The sequence below is a fragment of the Cervus elaphus genome, chromosome 25 (assembly GCF_910594005.1).
Source record: "Cervus elaphus chromosome 25, mCerEla1.1, whole genome shotgun sequence".
Taxonomy (NCBI): domain Eukaryota; kingdom Metazoa; phylum Chordata; class Mammalia; order Artiodactyla; family Cervidae; genus Cervus; species Cervus elaphus.
In genome coordinates, this window is record NC_057839.1 from 31,666,567 (window position 1) to 31,688,839 (window position 22,273).

Genomic DNA, 22,273 nt, shown 5'->3' on the forward strand with positions numbered 1-22,273 from the left:
CATTCCAGAATGTCAGGCTCTGGGTGACTAACCACACCATCGTATTAATCCAGTACTACATAGTAATACCATATCTTCCTTCTAACTGGACTGTTTTCCATTCCAATTTATCATTTGCATTACTTTCAAAGCAATTTTGCAAAAGAAAAGCTCATATTTCATTATGCCACTTAGTTATTCAAGAAATTTCCAAATTGTCTTATTGTATTGCGTATTGACTCCAAATTCTTTCAGCTACTTTTAAGTTGCTTTCTAATGCATTGTGCTCCATTGTATGTATTTCTCTCTAATTCCAGCTTCTTTCCAGGATTTACTCTTCGGCTTTGCAAGGGTTGTTTTCTGCCCAGTCTTTCAGCTATTTCCACTCTTCTACCATAGTGGCATATTTTATTTCCCCTGCCCCTTTCATTTTGCCTGTCCAAATCCCATCTGTCAGATCTAGCTGCATCAACCCCTTCTTTCTCCCTTCCAGCCAGGTGTATTCCATTTTCTTGTCTTCAAATAAATTTTTAGGAATTCATAACACAAAGTGTTAGTCACTCAGTCATGGCTGACTCTTTGCGACCCCCATGACTGTAGCCCACCAGGCTCCTCTGTCCATGGAATTTTCCAGGCAAGAATACTAGAGTGGATAGCCATTCCCTTCTGCAGGGGATCTTCCCAACCCAGGGATCAAATCCAAGTTTGATTTGCAGACAGATTCTTCACCATCTGAGCAACCAGTAGTAGTTATTGGCTGAGTCTAGAAAAATCAGCCAGCTGTTAAGGTCAGTTATTCTTACTCATTTCTTCACTCGTTTTACGTCTGTGTTTATGAATCTTCAACTGGCATCACTGCCCATGAGCCTGTTGTTGGATGAGGAACTAATCTGTGCACATGAAGAGGAATGTAGTCCTTACACACACTTACTGTGAAAACAACAGTAAAACTTTGGAAATATTTAGATGGTCAATATGCAAATTTTCAAGATTTTTCTGATACTATAGCTATTGAAGTGTCTGTAGTGTCACAGGTAAGAAATTATGAAATTTCAGACCAAGTAGTTTATGCACAGTTTTTAATAATTTGGTTAATTTTTAAAGTCAGGCTTCTGCAGTTTGAGTGCAGGTTTTTCAGTGAAGACAGTGATTCTTCTTAACTCTAATTCTGAAGTTACAGTCTCTGTATTTACTTCCTTGGGCCTTTCCTAATTCATTTCTTTTTCCATCTGAAATGTTGTCTTTAGCCCCGACATAGTCTTCACCTATCAAATCTCTGAGTCAGCTAAATGTCACTTCTCTGCAGCTTCTTCCAGTCCCCTGAACTAACTAAAGTACTTTCTCTTTCTCCTGAATTTCCAGAGTGGCTTTGTTTATATTCTGTTAATTGTCATCCAAATTGATCATGTTGTATCTTGTATATTAGTGACTTTCATTCATCTTACACTTGTCATGATTCCTTGCAAAGTATAAGACATCAAAATTTTCATTGAATTGAAATAAAATTTAGTTGGATTGAAGTCAAAATATGCCACTACTAATACTAAATTTAGAGAACTATTCCAAGATAGCATTTCACACTGATCATTATGATTATTAATACATGATTAGTTGACTTTTGTTGTCGTATATTATTGAAATCTAGCCTAATGACAGACTTATGTAACTATATATTTATTCCTAAAACTGAACCATATAAAATATTCAGCTTTCAGTTTAGAAAAACTTTCCTGTCACAATGGTGCAAATAAGTGGCAGGGAAATATATTAGTTGTAAAGATTTGTAAAGAGATGTAAGAACTAAAGTTAGCTCTCTATGGTAAGTCATTCCATCATTCTTGGAAAGATGTCTCTTTGTATCCCCATGCCAAACACTGCTTCCTCTCAGAGATTCCATCTCAGCCTCATTTTCTGGTTCATATTCTTATTGCCCAAGAAGGGACTTGGCTCATGACCATCACTTTCGCTGTTTCCTCCTTCCTGTCAAAATGTCCTCTGGAAAGACTCATGTTCTCCCAGGGTTTCTGTTTTCAAATCCACACAAAGATTCTGAAGTTGTTTCCCGAGCTCTGACACCCCTTCTGAGTTCTAGAATATTACAGTTCCCTGTCTTCTGTCATGTAAATATAAACCATACTCAACTCATTATCTCTAAAACTGATCTGATAATCTTTCCCACCTCTCCTCTCCAAGTTTTCATGTTGTCATTTTCTAGTTTCTCTAGCATAAGATGCATAAGTTTCTCTGGCATATTTGACTCCTTCACTTCCTTCTCCACAAACCTAGTCATATTTTATTTTCTCTCAATAAGGATTGTTTATTCTGTCTTTTTTTCTTAATTTATTTTTCATTGAAATATAGCTGGTTTACAGTGTTGTGTTAATTTCCCCTGTACAGTAAAGTGACTCAGTTTATACACATATCTACATCCTTTTATATTCTTTCCATTATGGTTATCCTAGGGTATTGAATATAGTTCCCTATCCTATACAATAGGACCTTATTGTTTATCCATTCTATGAAATTGAAAGTGAAAGTGGCTCCTTCCTGTCTGACTCTTAATTCTCCAGGCCAGAATACTGGAGTGGGTATCCCTTCTCTAGGGAGTCTTTCCAACCTAGGGAACAAACCCAGGTCTCCCACATTGCAGGTGGATTCTTTACCAGCTGAGCCACAAGGGAAGCCCAAGAATACTGGAGTGGGTAGCCTTTCCCTTCTGCAGTGGATCTTCCCGACCCAGGAATCCAACCGGGGTCTCCTGCATCACCGGCAGATTCTTTACTAACTGAGCTATCATAATAGTTTTCGTCTACCAATCCCAATCTCCCAGTCTTTCTTTCCTCCACCCCCACTGCTCTTTCTTTTCTTCTCTCCCTTTCCAGTTAGTTTTCATATTAAATTTCTTAGATGGCTTCAATTCTCTCAGTTTCTTGCTCTGATACACAGATAAGTCCTAAAAATTCTTAGATTTGAGAAGATTGTTGGTGCCCATCTAGGTTTACTTCCTATAGGGGGAAGATAGACACCCATGGTGAGGGGATTTTTCTCAAGATTATAAGGGTGCAATAATATTAGATATCAAAATTTCAGCATTTCTGCATCTAATCTGGTCTTCTTTCTGATTCGATTATTCTAATAGACTTATTCTTAAGTAGTTTTTTTTTTTTTCCTTAGCACCAATAAATTTGTCTTGATCAATAAGAAAAATACCACTGACAAGATAACAGACTACTATTTGTGGCTAAAAGACATAACTATTATTTTTCTATACATTTATTTTAAAAGAAAGAGCAGTTAAGTTGGGAAATATTAAAGCAAAAAACAAACATTATGCTTATTAAACAAGGCTTCTGTTTCTCAATAGAATGCTTACCTGTCTACTACCTGTATCCATAAAGGTAGGAATTTAAGAAATGGATATTTAAGTCCAATTTATGACTCTACTATCTAGGGTGCATTTTCAGTAGAACATGTTTGGGATGGAGCCAGAGAGAAATACATAATTTTGCATTTGTGTCTATTTTGATAATACTGTTTTTCAGTAAGTCATTCCTGTGCTATAAGGAAAATTGTGCTATGGCTATGGCATAAACAATACTGTTTTTAGGTTTTCCAAAAAAACTCCAAGATAAATAACCATATGTTGGGGCATTTTAAGTACTAGTACAGTGTCAAACATGCTGAAAAATATATTAGACTGGTGTCCTCAACAAATTTACATTATATTGTAAAACACATATTGAAAAAAAACTATGTCCAATATCAACATGAAATTTTTTAGAGGTTATCAACCTGAACATTCTAGAATTCTCTGAATTGTATTAGTAACTTGATGAAATTCTAGGAACTAACACTAGTAAGGGGAATCACCATTACAGAACTATTTTGTTACCTTTCAAACTGGCTGTCAAACTACTGGGATACTAGAGTTTGTCAGACAATAGCTATTTCCCAATTGCTATGAAACAACTTAGTATTCACAAAGTAATTTCACAGTAATCATTTTCATTGTATTTACTCAACAGTTCTGTGGGACATACATAAAATGTTTTATTAGTTCTACATTTACAGATGAGAAATCTGAAACAAAATGGTGTCTTAACCAAGATTGCATGGCTAGTTAGAGGCATCTGAAGCTTGAAGCCAGATTTTCTGATAACTAACACAAGATTCTTTTAGTCTTACATCATGACTTTTTGGAAAACCTAATAGTTTTTAATGTGAATGGGTTTGTCATTCTAAAATGACATACATTTAAAAAATTTTTTAAAAATCTGACCTAAAGTTTCTACTCAAAGGAGAAATACTATAAGACAAATTTATACTATTTGTCTTATACTATCGTATAAGAAACAAAGCATTTTCCCTTGGGTGTTTGTTTTACCACAAGCAATGTGAGAATGACAAGTTTCTACTCACTAGAAACCATCATAGATCTCTGGATGGGTTGAAGACCAAGCAATCCTTGGGTTCTGATCTCAAGACCAAACCACTTGGATGCCTCAGGGGCCCAAGGTGTTCGAAAAATATTCTTCCAAGCACAACACACTTTCTTACTTTGCCCTCTGTGACTGATTTCTTGGAAGCTGTTGGGGTTTGTGAGACCAGCCACTAGGAGTTCCTGGCTCCTCCTCTATGCTCTCACTGCACTGTTTAAACTAAGTCCTTCTTTACTTTAAAAAATGTGTGGAATCTGTTCACATTTCTTCAGAGTTTTAATCTAGTCCAGTTTTGTGTAGTCAGCTTTTTAAGTCTTTCCTCACAAGGAAGGTTTTTATTTCTTTAATTTTCTTTTCCCCTTATTCTCTTTTGGATATCTTCTAGCTTGTCCATGTTTTCCTGATATTAAGAACAAAATATTCAAGGAACAGATACTTGTAGACCGAAATTCCGATACTGTGCCTTTATTTCTTAAAGCCCTGAGTATTCGTGCATCATTTATTCAATAGATGTTTAGAGAAGTCACTCTAATTGCAGGCATTGAATTAGACAGTGGGCACATAGTGGAAAGGAGAAACAGATGTGGTTCCTGACCATGGTACACCCATTGTAGTTGGAGAAATAGACTTTTAAAAATTGTTCCTATACACATAAAAAATACAAAGCATTTTTTTCTGTGTGAAAGAAAAGCAAAGGTACTTAAGGATTGTATGCCTGGGGCACCTGGCCATGCCTGGAGGTAGTTTCTTTATTCAGTCCATGACTGCTTCTCTAGGGCTTACTGTGTGCACTGCACTGTTGTAGATTTTCTTTAAATGTAATAGAAGAATACATGATCCTTACCTTCCAAAAAAATATCAAAAGATGGCTTGTGAGAGTTTATGCCCACCCAAATAAATGATGTTTGCAATCTTATATGATGTGTGAATAAGTCTCTTTGGGATATATTGTTATTTTTTATTGACCCATAATTAATTAAGCACAAAGAGTGTGCTGGCTAAGGAAATAGTTTTACTTCAGATTCCTCTTAAGTCCCTTTCCCACATTGAAAACTTGCCCCCCAACTTACGATCCATAAAGGTATTTTGGGGATGCTATTGCTTGCTAGATTAGGGTTAATACATTCAGCATGTTAAAAAGCAGAGACTTGCCAACAAAGGTCTGTTGAGTCAAGGCTATGGTTTTTCCAGTGGTCATGTATGGATGTGAAAGTTGGACTCTAAAGAAAGCTGAGCATCGAATAATTGATGTTTTTGAACTGTGGTGTTGGAGAAGACTCTTGAGAGTCCCTTGGACTGCAAGGAGATCCAACCAGTCCATCCTAAAGGAGATCAGTCCTGGGTGTTCATTGGAAGGACTGATGTTGAAACTGAAACTCCAGTACTTTGGCCACCTGATGTGAAAAGCTGACTCATTTGAAAAGAGCCTGATGCTGGGAAAGATTGAAGGCGGGACAAGAAGGGGACAACAGAGAATGAGATGGTTGGATGGCATCACTGACACAATGGACATGAGTTTGAGTAAGCTCTGGGAGTTGGTGATGGACAGGGTGGCCTGGCGTGCTGCAGTCCATGGGGTTGCAAAGAGTTGGACACGACTGAGCGACTGAACTGAACTGAAATGAAGGTTCATGTGCCACACAAGTAGAAGAAAAAGAAGAGAGACTGGCTTAGAGAATTTAGGACTGGGCTGGAGGAATTGCTGGTCTATTTGAGGATGGAGAAGGTTAAGAAGAGAAGTAAGGTGCTGAAGTGTATTCCAAGCACTTGCAGGGAGGAATTACGCAGAAGAAATCAAGAAAAGGAGGCACGGAGGATTAGTAATTAGATTAGCTTGTCTAAAGCTCCGTGATCAGGTTGAGGATTAGTGAAAGAAAAGGTCAGAGACAGGTAGAAATGTAAATTAAGACATTTATACAAATTTTAAACTGCCAACAGTTTTGGCATGATTTAATTCTCATAAAAGTATTCTGTAGGTTAATATTTTCTTTTAATCTTTATATTGTCATATATACCATATTGGTTTTCAAATAAAGACTTTTGAGTTAGTAATTGCAAAACACAACAAAATAATTATTCCTAGAATTGCTATCTTTGATACATATATAAGATCAGTTCTTGAATCTTCACTGTTTTTTTTTTCAGTTATCTCTCTGCTACCAAGACAAGTCTGAGATTTTATTTCTTTACAAGTTTCTTGTTTTGTATTTGCTTTTTAGCTGTTGAAGAAACGAAACACCCATCCTATCACTTCTACTTGAAGGTGGAAGCCATGTCTTTTAAAGTGAACTGAAATGTACAAAATGTACAAATCACAAAATCTTCCTGCAGAATTTAGTAAATTTTTAATAAGTGTAACATTTTCCTTCAAGTCACTGGGCTACAGGAAAAGCACATGTATCTTCAACATGTTAATGGTATTCAGTTATCTGCTGAGCAACCTCCTATTGCTTCTTTTTGAAGGAAAAAAAAAAAAAAGGTTTGGTAAGTACTATTGAATGTAGAAGGGTGAGGTGAATGAAGAGAGGCCAAACATTTCTAGTTACAGCTATGCAGAAAAATACACATATGAGTTGTTCGTGGGGACTGAAGTGCATTGAAGTGTATTTCATTCGATTCCTTTGTAGGTGACTGAAATTTCTCATTGTCCTGGCAATTCTGCTTAATATTTGCTTGTTTGTGTGAGTTGCCCAGACTATTAAAGAAATTTGGTCCTCGATTCTTAAGTATTCCACAACAAATGCTAGTCTGCCCACACACCCTGATAACTTGTTACAGACCTGGCAGTATATGCTCCTGGTAGAAGCATTTTCTTCCTCAACACATCACTCCTTCTGCTCCTCAGATAACATGCAGCTGTAAGTGGGTGAAAATCTCAGTGCAATTCAAGTAGGGAATAACATCTTTTAGTATCATTGTTTTAGGGGAAAAATGTCAAATAAATGGAAGTATTACTCCTATTTATCCACATAGAACCTGGAATCTGTGGAAATCATTCTTTACCTTCAGAAGCTGACTGTTAAATGGATATTATTTTTAAAAGCATTTTGAGGAAAAAATATGGTACCGTAAAATTTATAACTGTAAACAGAACTTAGCATTTTTTAATTGAGCTTTGATTTGATCACATTCTTGGCTATCCTTGATCATGATCTTTCATTTTAACTGGGAAAGCCAAGTTTTAAAATTTACGAAGAGAAAACACTTGGTACTGCCTTAGAGCTAAAGCATTAACTAAGGGATTAAATACATCACCAGGCCTGTTAACTTTTCCATGGCATTTATTCCCTTTATCTGCCTTTTTGGTACCTATTTCTCTTGGCATTCCTAGTGACAAATCTAGCAACTGCCTAGTGTCAACCTAGAGACTAATGGTTTTGTTGTTCTATAAATGTTTGCACTATAGTGCAGATGACACCACCTTTATGGCAGAAAGTGAAGAAGAACTAAAGAGCCTCTTGATAAAAGTGAAAGAGGAGAGTGAAAAAGTTGGCTTAAAGCTCAACATTCAGAAAGCTAACATCATGGCATCTGGTCCCATCACTTCATGGGAAATAGATGGGGAAACAGTGGCTGACTTTATTTTTTTGGGCTCCGAAATCACTGCAGGTGGTGATTGCTGCCATGAAATTAAAAGACACTTTCTCCTTGGAAGGAAAGTTTATGTCCAACCTAGACAGCATATTAAAAAGCAGAGACATTCCTTTGTCAACAAAGGTCCGTCTAGTCAAGGCTGTGGTTTTTCCAGTGGTCATGTATGGATGTGAGGGTTGGACTATAAAGAAATCTGAGCATCGAATAATTGATGCTTTTGAACTGTGGTGTTGGAGAAGACTCTTGAGAGTCCCTTGGACTGCAAAGAGATCCAACCAGTCCATCCTAAATGAGATAAGTCCTAGGTGTTCATTGGAAGGACTGATGTTGAAGCTGAAACTCCAATACTTTGGTCACCTGATGCGAAGAGCTGACTCATTTGAAAAGACCCTGATGCTGGGAAAGATTGAAGGAAGGGGGAGAAGGGGATGACAGAGGATGAGACGATTGGATGGCATCACCGACTCAGTGAACATGAGTTTGGGTAGGCTCTGGGGGTTGGTGATGGACAGGGAGGCCTGGTGAGCTGCAGTTCATGGAGTATCAAAGAGTCAGACACGACTGAGCAACTGAACTGAACTGAACTGAACTGTCTAAGCCAGACAAGTTTTTGCAGTTGTGTAGGGAAGGTATAAACTAACTGACTCTGTGAACCCTGCCCACCTCTCCTTCCCCCAAGGAAGACTTGATCATTCTCTCTTTTGTGTGCCTTAGGAAGGCTTTTTCTGTTTTAGAAACACTATTGATTGTCTTTCCTAGTCCTTATTTTCTTGAGGACTATGGCTGTGTCTAATTTTATTTGTATGCATAAAGACAAATTCAGGAAGCAGAGTATACATGTTCATAAATTAATGTTTGTGCCATGAGTAAAAGGCAACCTTAGGAAGTTCTCAGCAAAGGCTGTCTTTGAGTTTCTTTAATAATAGTAGTTTCTTTAAACAGATGACCAATTATTTTTCTCTTTTGAAAACCCATAGTACCTGCAGTGTACTATTTATGACCGGGTCTTAAATTTTCTTCTAGTCTTATTAATAAGTACAAGTTTTCCTTTTTCCATTAAGATGGAAGTTCTTAAGTATAGAATTTGTATGTCATTTATGTTTCCATTTCTCAGAAGGTATTCCTGCTATGTGGAAGATACTTGTTGGAGTTACTATAATATATTTGGAGAAAATATTTGCTTGGTACTAAATTTGACTCTAGCTTTCCAAGTGTTTTTTACCTATAGAGCTTCTGAACTGACTTTGCTTTATACACTAGTGAGGTTTCTTTGCAGGCCAAGGCAAAAAGAGTTTGAAACAGGTAATCCCATAGCTTTTTTATTTGATGTGTGCTACTGGGCATAGGGACAGATGAGCTGTCATGTTGATTCTCTGGAAATGGAGGTAAACTCTCAATGGCTTCTGCATGGAAAGGCACAGAAACCAAAGCCCATCTCTGTAGATATGTAGCACCTCAGTCTGCTCCCTGTTAGGGCTTACATTTCCTGTGAAAACAATTTTGTTCTCATTTCAGATGGTGACTGATAAGGACAGGTGAATGTGTTGCTATATTGTGAGAAAGTTTTTTTTTGTTGTTTTTTTTTTAAACACCACTTAAAATCCTTGAATCATTTATTCAGGCTTTGAATTTTGTAGGAGTGTAAACATGGGAATTGGTCATGGGTTCAAGGCCGTTTTTCTCATTTCCTGATACAAGAATTTAAGAAAGGTCTTTTGCTGGATGAGATTGTTTCCTCTTGTTAAATTTAGATTATGCTACCAATGTCTCTGGTTCTTTTGAGTATCAAATTTTGTAATCAAAATTATTTACAAAATGCCTGTTATCTAATGAATATTACTTACATGTCAGTGCCTTGATGTTCTTTTTCAAAATTCAATGAGGTATTACTATATATAAAAATGAGGATCGTTGGCACATTCCAAAACATCCATAAAATGTAGACATTTTGCAGAATTTCAGGCACAATAGTGTTTTAGGATATTCATTCTGAACCTTAAATCACATCCTCAAACTGAAGCAATGATGCAAAAAACTATGTGGCATCAGCAGGTTAGAGTGAACAAAGAAGATGAAGGCTTACTGAGATCTATTGAGTAATGAGAAACACAGGGGAAGTGACTTGCGTTATCAGCAACAAGAGAGATAAAATGGATGATCTGAAAATAAGCAGTGTCATGAGAAGATTATGTTAGCAATGAGGGAAGAATTATTTTGGAGTGGAAACTCCAAATCTGAATACACCTTAAGCTAGCCATGCATTTAGACAGGGAGAAATCAGTCACCTTTCTTCTTTTCAAAGTTTCAGATTGGTCAGATGAAAGTATATCATCAAGTATAAAGCCCTTTGCAACTGATAGTCATTTAACTGAGCTTCAAAATAAAGTTGTGTTCACTGTCTATGTCATGGGACCATCCATCAGTGTGGATATAAAGGACATCACCTTATGTCCTTTAGTCTGTCCCTGGAAACAGTTAAGGAATAGACTCAACTTAGTGAATCTTATCCTGGAATAAATAGTACTAGAATACATTTGGTTGACACGACTTCTGACAATATTTTTGCTTTCCTTAAAGAATTAAATGCTGAGAGTCAAGGAGAGTAAAGTTTAAGAAAATCACTTGATTAAAAAAAATACTAAGAAGCTAAGAAATAGTTTTAGATTGGACTTTTTAAGGGACTCTAAAAAAAGAGTAGGAGCTATTTTATACATTTTCTACTCACCTTTTGTACATTTAGGATTTTTATCTTTATGTAATATCTATATGTCATCATAAAGAGAATACCACAGCATAGGACTACTTAATTCTCAGGGAGTTCTTCATTCTGTAACTTCTGACTTATAGAAATGTATTTCATATGGGAAATTTAAGGATAAGCAGATGTTTTGGTTCAGAGGAATAAAAGTTGTGAAGTTCATTTGAATAACATAATGAAAGTATCCTTGAATTACATCTTTTTTCCTGTTTTTTAAAGCAAGAAAATATGTGTAAAAATATGACATACCACTCAAGAAGAAGTGAAAAATAAATACATAGCTATTAATTTCCAAACCATACAAAAGAACAAGTGATCATATGTATTTTAATTAAAATCTTATAATATTGTAATTAACACTCTAACATAAATTTGATTTATTTGGAATTTGATCATTGGGAAATCATAAACATACATACTATTTGCTAGGCAATGTAAGTGTAAAGAAAACTGGCATAGAGTTTGGCTTGAAATAAGCACAAAAGCAGTATTTTCAGACATCTTTTCTTAAATGGTCTTTATCAAATTATTGCTGACATCTCATTACAGTGTGGTATTCAGTGTTCACTAGTTGGTGCCCTCAAATGCTGGAATTCACAAAGAGAACTTGAGATAAGAGTTTGGGGCAGGGAGAAGACAAAGCTCCAGCTCATCTGGGAATGGAATAAAAGAAGGTAATCTGAAGAAACTGGTATTTAAGCTGACCATTAATGTAGAGGTAGAGTTTCGGTTTTGGGAAAAGAAAATCCCAGACATTTGTTTGGCAATGGCAAAGATAGAATCTGAAAAACAAGTCTTTTTCTTGTTTATTAAAAAAAATTTTTTTTTAATAATTGCTTTACAATGTTGTATTGGTTTCTACTGTAGAACAACGTTAACCAGCTATAAGTATACACAGCAGCTTCCCACTAGCTACCTGTTTTACACATGGGATTGTATAAATATATACATGTCAATGCTAGTCTCAGCCCATCTTACCCTCTCCTTCCCCCACTGTGAATTTAGTTGAGGATCATCTGTGTACCAAAAGATAAGCTTCAGGATATAGGATTGGTGCATACGCTAGAGGATTTTGAATGATTACATTTCATTTTGCAAGAAAAGTCTGGTAGATATAAATAGGAAGTAATTTCCTGGGGCAGGTAGAAACAGAAAAATTAGTAAGCAGAATAATGATGTAACATAAACTTCATAGAGGATGATGGCGTTGGAACAAAGTGAAAAGCTGAATATGAAAATTATTGTATTAGAAGGAATGTAAGCCTGGGCAAATGACCAAAGGCTAGAATTGGGATGACAGAGGGATCAAGGATAATTTAAAAATTTTCTGCTCAGTGGCTGGCTAACAGAAAGAAAAAGAAGTTATGCTGCAATAAGCAGACATAATATCAGGAGAATTATTTTAAGGCTGTAAGGTTCATTGGTTTGGATTTCAGTCTTTGAGATGGCTGTTCCACTGGGATACTCAGAGGCCACTAACTATGCAGGATGTAATTAGAAATGCATCAGTTTATCTCAGAGGTTAAGGCCAGTGATAACCATTCACATTACCATATCAGGTGAGCATGTTGTGGCTGCTGAGACCAATGAGAGAGTGAATAGAGGGATGAAATATGGGATGACCTAATCTTATGGAATGCCCACTTTAATGGTGGAAAAAGGGATGTCAGGTAAAGCTTGAGGAAAGTTAATTTCTGCTAATATATAAATATGAGTGAAGAATTATGAAAATGCAGAGTCATAGAAACTGAAGGTTTGGGAGAGGAGTGAACAGAATTTTAAAATGCCACAAATGAGAGTATATGGACCAATAAGGCCATTATGGAAGAAAATTAACACACAAAGAAAAAACTGCAGTTTCAGAGGAAGGGGGAAGCAGAACAAACAGGTTTACTTTTTCCTGGACTGGGACAGATCCAATACCTTCTTAGGGATTACATTTCTGTCCCATTAGCTCATTTTAATAAATAAGATTAGCTAAAACATAATGTACCTCCCATCCAACTCAAGTTCTTATTGGGTAAATTGCTGTTTACTGGAAAGCATTTGTCTTCAAATACAGTTTAAATTAATTTTATCCATAAGTTAAGCTAAACTTTCCTACAAATTGGGATATTGACTGTACTGAGAAAGCTAGCGTATTTTCACTTCAAAATACCTATATTTGTCTGTGTTTTCTTGATACCTTCATTCCCCACCCTGTTTTGACATGAATTTGTCTCTGTGAAACAACAAGGCATTAGACTCCATAATAAATAGGGCTGACCTGGAAAACTTCTTTGCAAGGCTTAGGATAGGCATATGTCCTACAAAACATTAACCCCAGTGTGAATATTCTGTGTGTAAGTAATGAGATTTGTAAGGTAACAGAGGATGTCCGAGAACCTGTCAGATCAAAGCTCAGGTATTGGCTGCTAAGACTTGGTGGGGGTGAATTGCCACTGATAGTACTAGGAAGGGGACATAACATTTAAGAGAAGACATCGTGTTATTCAAGAGATATATGCCCAATGATCAGGCTGTTAATTGGACTTTTGGAAATTGAATCAGTTTTGTATAAAATTTGAAACATAATTGCAAAGACTATGTGTTTTATAAAAAAGTAAATCCAGCTGGACCTTTGTTTATTTATTTGTTTAGGTTGATAAATAAGTTAGTTTACAAGTGTATGCCCAATTTATGTTTGACATCTAAAGATATAATTGTTAGGAGTGACTTTTAAGTGTGAGTAGGGGGACTAGTTTATCATATCAATTGACTTCAACCATAGGTGAAAGAGATGTTGCTCAGTTGCTAAGTCCTATCTGACTCCTTGCAACCCCATGGACTGCAGTATGCCAGGCTTCCCTGTCCTTCACTGTCTCCTGAAGTTTGTTCAAATTCTTGTTCATTGAGTCGGTGATGCCTTCTAACCATCTCATCCTCTGTCACCCACTTCTCCTCCTGTCCTAATCTTTCCCAGCATCAGGGATCAGGAAAAGAACCAGCATCAGAGCCTTTTTCAATGAAAAAGATGCGGCTCTTCGCATCAGGTCGCCAACGTATTGAAGCTTCAGCTTCAGCCTCAGTCCTTCCAATGAATATTCAGGGTTGATTTCCTTTAGGATTGACGACTTTGATTTCTTTGCTGTCCAAGGGACTCTCAAAAGTTTTCTTTAGCACCTCAATTCAAAAGCAGCAATTCTTTGGCACTCAGCCAAAGAATTATGGTCCAACTCTCACATCCGTACAAAACTACTGGAAAAACCATATAGCCATGTGTGCATCTGGTACCATTTGAAGGGTTTAACGAGAAGTTTTTTTCCTAAATGCTTACAGAGGGAAATTGACTAACATAAAAATAATTTGTCTATTAATATCATTTATTAGTAATTAAAGCGATCATAGTTTTTAGTGATATATTAATTATCATTGAAATACCATTTTAGTTTGTGAATTTTATCTACTTTTAGCATAAGGTAAAAATGATTACCTAGGTTATTATTCTACTGTAATTGTCAAGATTTGGTTTTCCGATGAGTGTTGGATTTATAGAGAAAGTTGGCTTTCTATATCACAAGTTCTAAAGACTTTGCATACATGATTTTATGCATCCTCCTGGCAGAGAAACTCTGAGGATAGGAGAAAATTGAAGGTTACAGCAGTTAAATACTCTGCCTGAAACCATACAGCTAATGTAGCTGCTGCCGCTGCTAAGTCGCTTCAGTCGTGTCCGACTCTGTGCGACCCCATAGACAGCAGCCCACCAGGCTCCTCTGTCCCTGGGATTCTCCAGGCAAGAACACTGGAGTGGGTTGTCATTTTCTTCTCCAATGCATGAAAGTGAAAAGTGAAAGTGAAGTCGCTCAGTTGTGTCCATCTCTTCGAGACCCCATGGGCTTTAGCTTAACAGGCTCCTCCGTCCATGGGATTTTCCAGGCAAGACGACTGGAGTGGGTTGCCGTTGCCTTCTCTGACAGCTAACGCTACTAGGATTTGAACCCTAGACCCTTCAAAGTCTAATCATTATCTTTGACAACTACTAACTCTAAGAGCAGGATGAATAAGAGAGGGGTTTTATAACATTCAAAACCAAATGTCAAATCCAAAACTGTTTGCTTGCAGGCTGTCTGATCTAAGAGTATATTTTTAATCTCTCATTTTTCTGCTTATTTTAATGTGTCCTGTATTATAAAAGTCCTCAATCAATAAAATCTAGAGTTATATAATGTAAAAGATATAGTTAAAATGTTAGTTGCCCAGTCATGTCCGACTCTTTGTGACCCCATGGACTGTAGCCTGCCAGGCTCCTCTGTCCATGGAATTATCCAGGCAAGAACACTGGAGTGTGTTGCTATTCCCTTCTCCAGGGGATCTTCCTGACCCAGGGATCGAGCCTGGGTGTCTTTTATGTCTCCTCCATTGGCAAGTGGGTTCTTTATCACTAGGGTCACCTGGGAAGCCCAAAAGATATATTAAGAAAGTATTTACTACATTAGTGGCCTTTGACTTATTAAAAAAGGATTTCTTTAAATATCTTTGTGAAGTATATGTTTCTACTTAAAATTTAATTAATATATTTTCTTAGCATTTGCTGTCCTGGATACTGTTTGCATTACTGCAGAAGTTAAACAGAAGGCAAAATAGTTTTTTTTTAACTTTTTATTTCATATCAGGGAATAGCCAATTAACAGTGTTATGTTAGTTTCATATGAACAGAAAAGGAACTCAGCCATACATATACATGTAAGGATAGGATAGTTTTGAACTTCAAATAATTAGTAACAAGAGCAAAAGTGAAATAAGACATATACTGAAAATAAATGTTCTGGGGGTTGTAAAGAAAAAAACAACAACAGCACAACTAAAATTAATTACCAGACTGGGACTTGAAGGACAGTAGAATGCTGATAGGAAAAGGAACTAGTAGAATGGAAGTAACCATGTCTCCTACATACGTACCTAGACATGATGATGGCAATTAAAAGTAAGTACTATCTTGCTTAAGCTATGAGGTACTTACCATAAAATGTTAAAGAAGAGATAAGAAGGGAGGAGAAAGCTATATTAGGGAGTGCCTTAGTGTTTTTACTTAAATGAGAGGGTCCATGTTGGTTTTTCACCTGTATGTTACATGTTAGATGGTTGCTCTGGAACTTGTGGGTAGAATTGATCAGATAACATAGACAGGAGACTTTTTGAGATATTCCAAGCAAGAGCTAGCTTTGCCTCAAGTCGAGACACAAAAGTGGGTATGCAAAAAGGGAGTGGGTAGGAAAGACAATTCTGTAATTCTGTAATAAAATGTACAAGACATAGAAATTGAGTTAAGGGGAAAAGAAACTTTCTGAGCAAAGAGTTGAGAAAAGAAACTCGTGGCCAGGGAGGTGTGAGTCTCATGAGGTCAGTTTTCAGGAACATCTTCATTGCTGTTTTTTAAAGCAACTTCTAGAGTGAGTGATAACTATATTTTCCTTGCTATCTAAGGAATGAATCCATGTTAACCAAAGAAGTGTTATATTATGCAAAGTCTACAGAATTGTGTTTATGACTGCAAAGTAGGGTCAATGATACTTTAAAAGGAAACTATAAGGTTTAATCGAGCATCACATTGATATTGAGATATCTAAGGGCTTCAATCCTTACTAAGCACCACTAATAAAAAGCCATGGTGTGGTAAACATTATTGCTATAATAAAGAGTGGATGACACTTTATCCTTTTCATTTCTGTTGACTAAGAAGGGTAGAATATGATTTTCCCTTAAAAAAAAAAAGCAGAAATACAAGCATGTTTTTAAAAGTGAGTATTTTTCAAAAGGCTCCTGACTGCTCTCCCAAAATTGGCTTTCTTTTGGTAAACAGGGAAGGTACATGAATACTAAGTATAACTCCAGCGTTGCATGCCACAGCTTGTTATATGCTAGCATCTGTGATTTGCATATAGTACGTACGAAAAAAACAACATTTGGTTCTATAATAATCTTTATTACAGATAAGAAAATTTATGGTTAGATAATTTAAGTAACTTCTTTCTGAATTAAACAGTTGGTGAGAATTTCTGGTTGAAGACAGCTGCAGTGGGAATGGTAAAGGTCAAATGGATGAATTCAACTTACATCTACATGTTAGAACCAAACAGCCTTGGTAATTGATTGAATAATGAAATTGAGTAGATTTTTGGCCAGGGGTTACCTAGGCTGGTTTCAGCTATCTGGGATGGTTCCAAATGAGGTATAATATTGTACCATTTTCTGGCATAGGGAACATCTGAGGGATGTTTGTGGGAGGGAAGGTGATGCGATTGAGCTTGGGTGTACTGTTTGACATGACTATGAGCTATGCAAGGGGACAGATTTAATTAGACTGTTGATTATAAGGATTAGGAGGCTTAGAAGACAGGAATAGACTGGAGATAGTCATTTTGTAGTCATCAGTTATGAATTAATCATTAAAGACATGGATGAGTGTATAATATTGCCCAAAGAGCATGTGTAGAATAGAAGATAAAAGGGCTATGTGTGACACCCAAGGGAACAGCAGCCTTTCAAGGAAAAGCAGAGTGGAGCCACGAGAAGAGATGATAAGTGTCCAGTAGAGTGAAAATCCTCAGGGCACACATGATTCAATGATGTCACTTTTTTGTGAAACAGCTATTACAGTATTACATGTTATCTACATCTCTCCTCTGTCCTTAGTGTATTAAATGGCATATTTTGCACTTCCATTAGGAGAGGAAAAAAAAAAAAAGGGAAAGTATTTTGTTGTAATTACCAGTGTATGATGTATAATTGACATGGGTATTTGTATACTTGTTCATAAATCTATAGGTAAGTTTTGACAGAAAGACTGGTGAGACCTTCAAAATGAGAAGCATTAATCTTTTATGTAATTCTGAGGTGAGAGTAGAAACAAGGGCAGAGTGGGACTATTATAGTTCTTTCTTGTACTACTACTTTTAACCCAAGTCACTCATAATTAGGAATGACAATAACTTTGAAAGGTTCATGCAAATGTATGCCCTAATAAAATGTAGCCCAAATAATCTAAATAGGAGAACTAATGTAAAATAAAAATTTCTTGGTTAACAGAAATGTCTGTCATGAAAATTTATATAATTTTTGTAAAAAATAACTGCTCAGAGACTACATCTTCAACCAGAATGCAGTAGCTCATGTTTCTGTAGACTGTCTTACGACCATAGAGTTGTATTAATTGATTTGTTTCTTTACAAGTCTATACTGTAACCAAGTGTGGTCTATTACCTAGTCTAACTACAGTGTCAGTAGACTTTAAAGAAATCAAATGAAAGCAATATTAAAATAATCTTTGATGAATTTGTCATATATTAATAATTTTAACTCTATATTAGTACAATATTAACCTGGAATAAACTTCCTAATTTTAACATAATGTGGGATAAGAATGTTTCAAAAGGTAGCTAATAATCACAGCTGTGTTGAAAATGAAATCAGAAATTTTAAACAAATAATTGTTTGGAAAAATAGTGGCAATCTATTTAAAGTAGTTGTTCAATTAAGCAGTGATAAAAGTGCAAATTTTAGGTAGGTTCTGATTTCAAACCTAGTGTCTGTTCTAATATTTTTAGCCTCAGAACAAAATTGATAATGTTTTCTCTTTTCAAATTAAGAAGAATACAGCATAAATATTTGGAGTGCTAAGAAGCTGTGGCAGTTCTAGAATTTGTGATTGACCTAATCTGTAGTTATAAATTTGCAGTACCAATAGTTTTTATGTGCCCTATTTATTATTGTTTATTCTACTCTATGATTGAGGTTTTTGTATATAAAATACTTCAAAGCACCTCTAAAGAGTCTTCTTTAAAGTAGTTCTTTATAATGTAGATTTCCCTGTTTTCATCCATATTGTAACTATAAAGGGAATTTATTTTTACTTCTTTATCAGATAAATGGGGATATGGGTGTTCATGAACTTATTTCTATAGCACTTTATCTCAAATAATTTTTAGAATTCTGTAGTCACACTGCCTTGCTTTAGGAATGTATTTATTTTACTTAGATTTAATTTATGGCCATTGAAAAAGCTATGTTATTTACAAAACAAGCAGTTTGTTCATTTATTTAACTTTGTGCTCAGTTGTGTCTGACTCTGTAACAACTTTTATGGTGGTGGTGGGGGGGGAGGACTGATTATTGTTTACATCTTAAAATCTGATTTTTTTTTATTTATTGTAGGTTTTATTGGGATTTAATCATGCTTATAATGATGGTTGGAAATCTGGTCATCATACCAGTTGGAATCACATTCTTTACAGAACAGACAACAACACCATGGATTATTTTCAATGTGGCTTCAGATACAGTTTTCCTTTTGGACTTGATCATGAATTTCAGGACTGGGACTGTCAATGAAGACAGTTCTGAAATCATCCTGGACCCTAAAGTGATAAAGATGAATTATTTAAAAAGCTGGTTTGTGGTTGACTTCATCTCATCAATCCCAGTGGATTATATCTTTCTCATTGTAGAAAAAGGAATGGATTCGGAAGTTTACAAGACAGCCAGGGCACTTCGCATTGTGAGGTTTACAAAAATTCTCAGTCTCTTGCGTTTATTACGACTTTCAAGGTTAATTAGATACATACATCAGTGGGAAGAGGTAAGACATAATCTTTTCCTTTGTATAAAGTTTCTATATCATGATATTTTAAACTATAGTGGTTTTAAAATGAACAGCTATGCTATGTATAATTAGTTTTATGAAGTTCAAAAAGAAAAAATTCATTTTTTTTCTTTTTGGTACATAAGTGATACATTTGCAACTTTAAAAGATATGGTCGAAAACTGAATTTGAGCAAAGTGAAAAAGATAGCGATTATAAAGTAATTGTCTTATGCCAATTCAGTCTTTTCAAAAGCAAATCTACTTTAATCAGCAAACTTTTATCTTAAACAATGCAACTGCTCCTTCACCATGGGAGGCTGTTTTTATCTACTATGTAATATTAATTTGTTTTATCTAACACATCAAGTGCCATCTTTGACAAAATTGTAGGGTCCGATTGCTAGTTTGTATCATTAGTTCTGTGAAATAATGTGGAATATGTTTCCTCATATTGAAATTTCAGAGAATCATGCTTGAAGAAAAATTATTCTTTCGAGTATTTTCAACTTGTATATGTAAAGACATTTTAGTGTAATAATTTTGCTCTTTGTTATTTGTGTTATAGTTATTTATTGTAGATTATCTGTACTAGGTCATTTCATAATACTGAAAAGCAGCATATCCTGAAGGGAAATTATTACATAGAAAACACAAATAATACAGTGAATAAAAACAGTGAATCTGGCCAGTGTTTTGCTGAGTAGGGCATCCATTGTTCTTAGGCAGTAGGTGGAACTTGAAAGGGCTTAGAAACTGGGTGGGATCTGAAAGGGCTTTGGAAACTGGAGTTCTAAAGATCTGAGTCAAATGTACCATCACCAAGCAAGGGAGGTTAAATCTCTAATTTTAGAATCTGCATATTAGTTTTTTGATTTTCTTTTCCTTCTAAACACACCTTAAAAATTAATTATAACTTGAACTTTATTGTCTGCATAAAAATAAGGGTCAAAAAGGCCTCCAGAGTTGACTAAACCTACACTAAAGAAAACAACACACTGACCAGGGATTAATTGCCGCTTTACTAGCTACAGAAATGCTTTTTAGGATGAATTATATTTTGGAATTTAGGTTTAACAAGTCATAAAATGAAACTTCTGTGAACATTAGCTCTGCTTTCTGTGAGACTGTGGCAGTGTTTTGTGTGTGCTTGTTGATGGCATTTTGGTTCCTAGGATTTCAGGAAATGACATGCAGCAATAAAACCCAGTATAAGACACTGCTAAAAGGCATAAAAATAGATCATTCTTAAAATATGGATACAAATTATATTTAAAATCAGATGAAGCTCATTTGAGAAACTGATTAATCTTGTAATGTATCTCTATGTAGCACAATCCATCTAACATGTAATAAATGTTTGGTTCTCAAACATTATTATGCTAATGTTAATATCAAGGCGAGGTAATTATTGATAAAATAGCTAATATTTATTGATGGCTTATTATATGTCAAGTAATATATTTGATTCTTTACATGGATTAGTTCATCCAAGCTTCCTAATTTGCCCAGATTCACAGAGTAGTAGATGGAACTGGGAGTCTGACCTTGGCAACCTGACTCCAGATCCCAAGCTCTTAATCACAAAACTATATAGCTTCTCACTATAACATATATTCTTTTAGTGATAAATGATTTACTATTATACCATTTTATATGTATGATAAAATATGTGGGAAACTTTTCTTAACTGAGCTTTGTGGTGCAAGCAATGTATGATTTGAATATTTGCCTCTTGAAACATGGTCATAAAATTATTTTAATGAGTAGCCTGTGAGAAGAAAAGTCACTGATATAAATACCCAGACAATTAAAAATACAGTGGACAGTGTGACTATTTTCAGTGTCTTGTAGTTTGAACCCAGTTACCCTAGAGAATGGCAGAGGGATGAACAGATGGCATTCTATCAGATAAAATGCCAGGCTACGTGGTCATAGAAGAGCACGCTCCTGAGCGCTGTTGTCCTCTGGCTCCTGGCAGCGGTCAGAGGCACTTAGGTGTGTGTAACTCGATGGTGTTTTACAGATGCCATGATAGAATTCAGGAGCATTGGCTCATCGCCATCATCACTGTAAAATGAAATTTAATATGCCATTACAGACATTTGGTAACCAAACCCATTCAGGCTCGAGCTGTGAGTTGGCGTAATCTTACTTATAAATAAATGACATTGATAGTAAATGAACCGTAAGCTCATTTCATGAAGAATGTTTTCTTGATTATATGATACCCCCATATAATATCACATATATCATGGCTATTTAATATCTGTTTATAATACTGTTAGAGGAAAAAACAGTAGTAATTAACCCCAAATTTATTATGGGTTTATTATTTCATGATTGCAATACCTGCATGATTGAAACCAAAGTCATGAAAAAATGTTAATAGTTCCAAATTAGTATATCTCTACCTCAGTTTTATAAATGCCACCAGGATGTGTTTACAGGTAGAAACACAACATGTAATCAGGTTTCTCTGTGAGCATTTGGAATAAGAGTACAGAGGAAGATGTGGGTTCACCCACATGTCTTTGAGTTCTGAGCGTTTCAGTACCAAGCTGGCTCATGCTAAATTCAGCAAATTTGGGGAAGTAATGTGTGAAGTCTGGAAGCTGCCACAGTTCTAAATGAATCATTCCCAAGGAAAGTGGCTGCCTTCTATAGGAAACTGCTTCCATCTTCAATGAAATTTTTTTCCCCCCTGGTCTGAATTAGTTCAACTGAAAAGCAGCAAGAAGTGCCAAAGCCAGATAAATTCAAGAAATATTGTGAATGAAATAGAGAAGTGTCACATTTTAGCCCTTATGTTACTAGCCTGCTAAAGTTGAACATAGTGGCTAATATTGAAGGAAGGGGCTGATTTGGCCAACTAATTTATGAA

The 22,273-nt window shown here is 35.7% G+C and overlaps 1 protein-coding gene across 1 annotated transcript in view; it reads left to right on the top strand.

Annotated features, from left to right (window-relative positions):
* The window catches only part of HCN1 (hyperpolarization activated cyclic nucleotide gated potassium channel 1), a 436,789-nt gene that overhangs the window by 31,897 nt on the left and 382,619 nt on the right, over positions 1-22,273 (top strand). Inside the window, exon 2 of the mRNA XM_043887787.1 lies at positions 18,964-19,387. Coding sequence (XP_043743722.1) covers positions 18,964-19,387 — 424 coding nt within the window. The remainder of the gene's footprint in view (positions 1-18,963; positions 19,388-22,273) is intronic.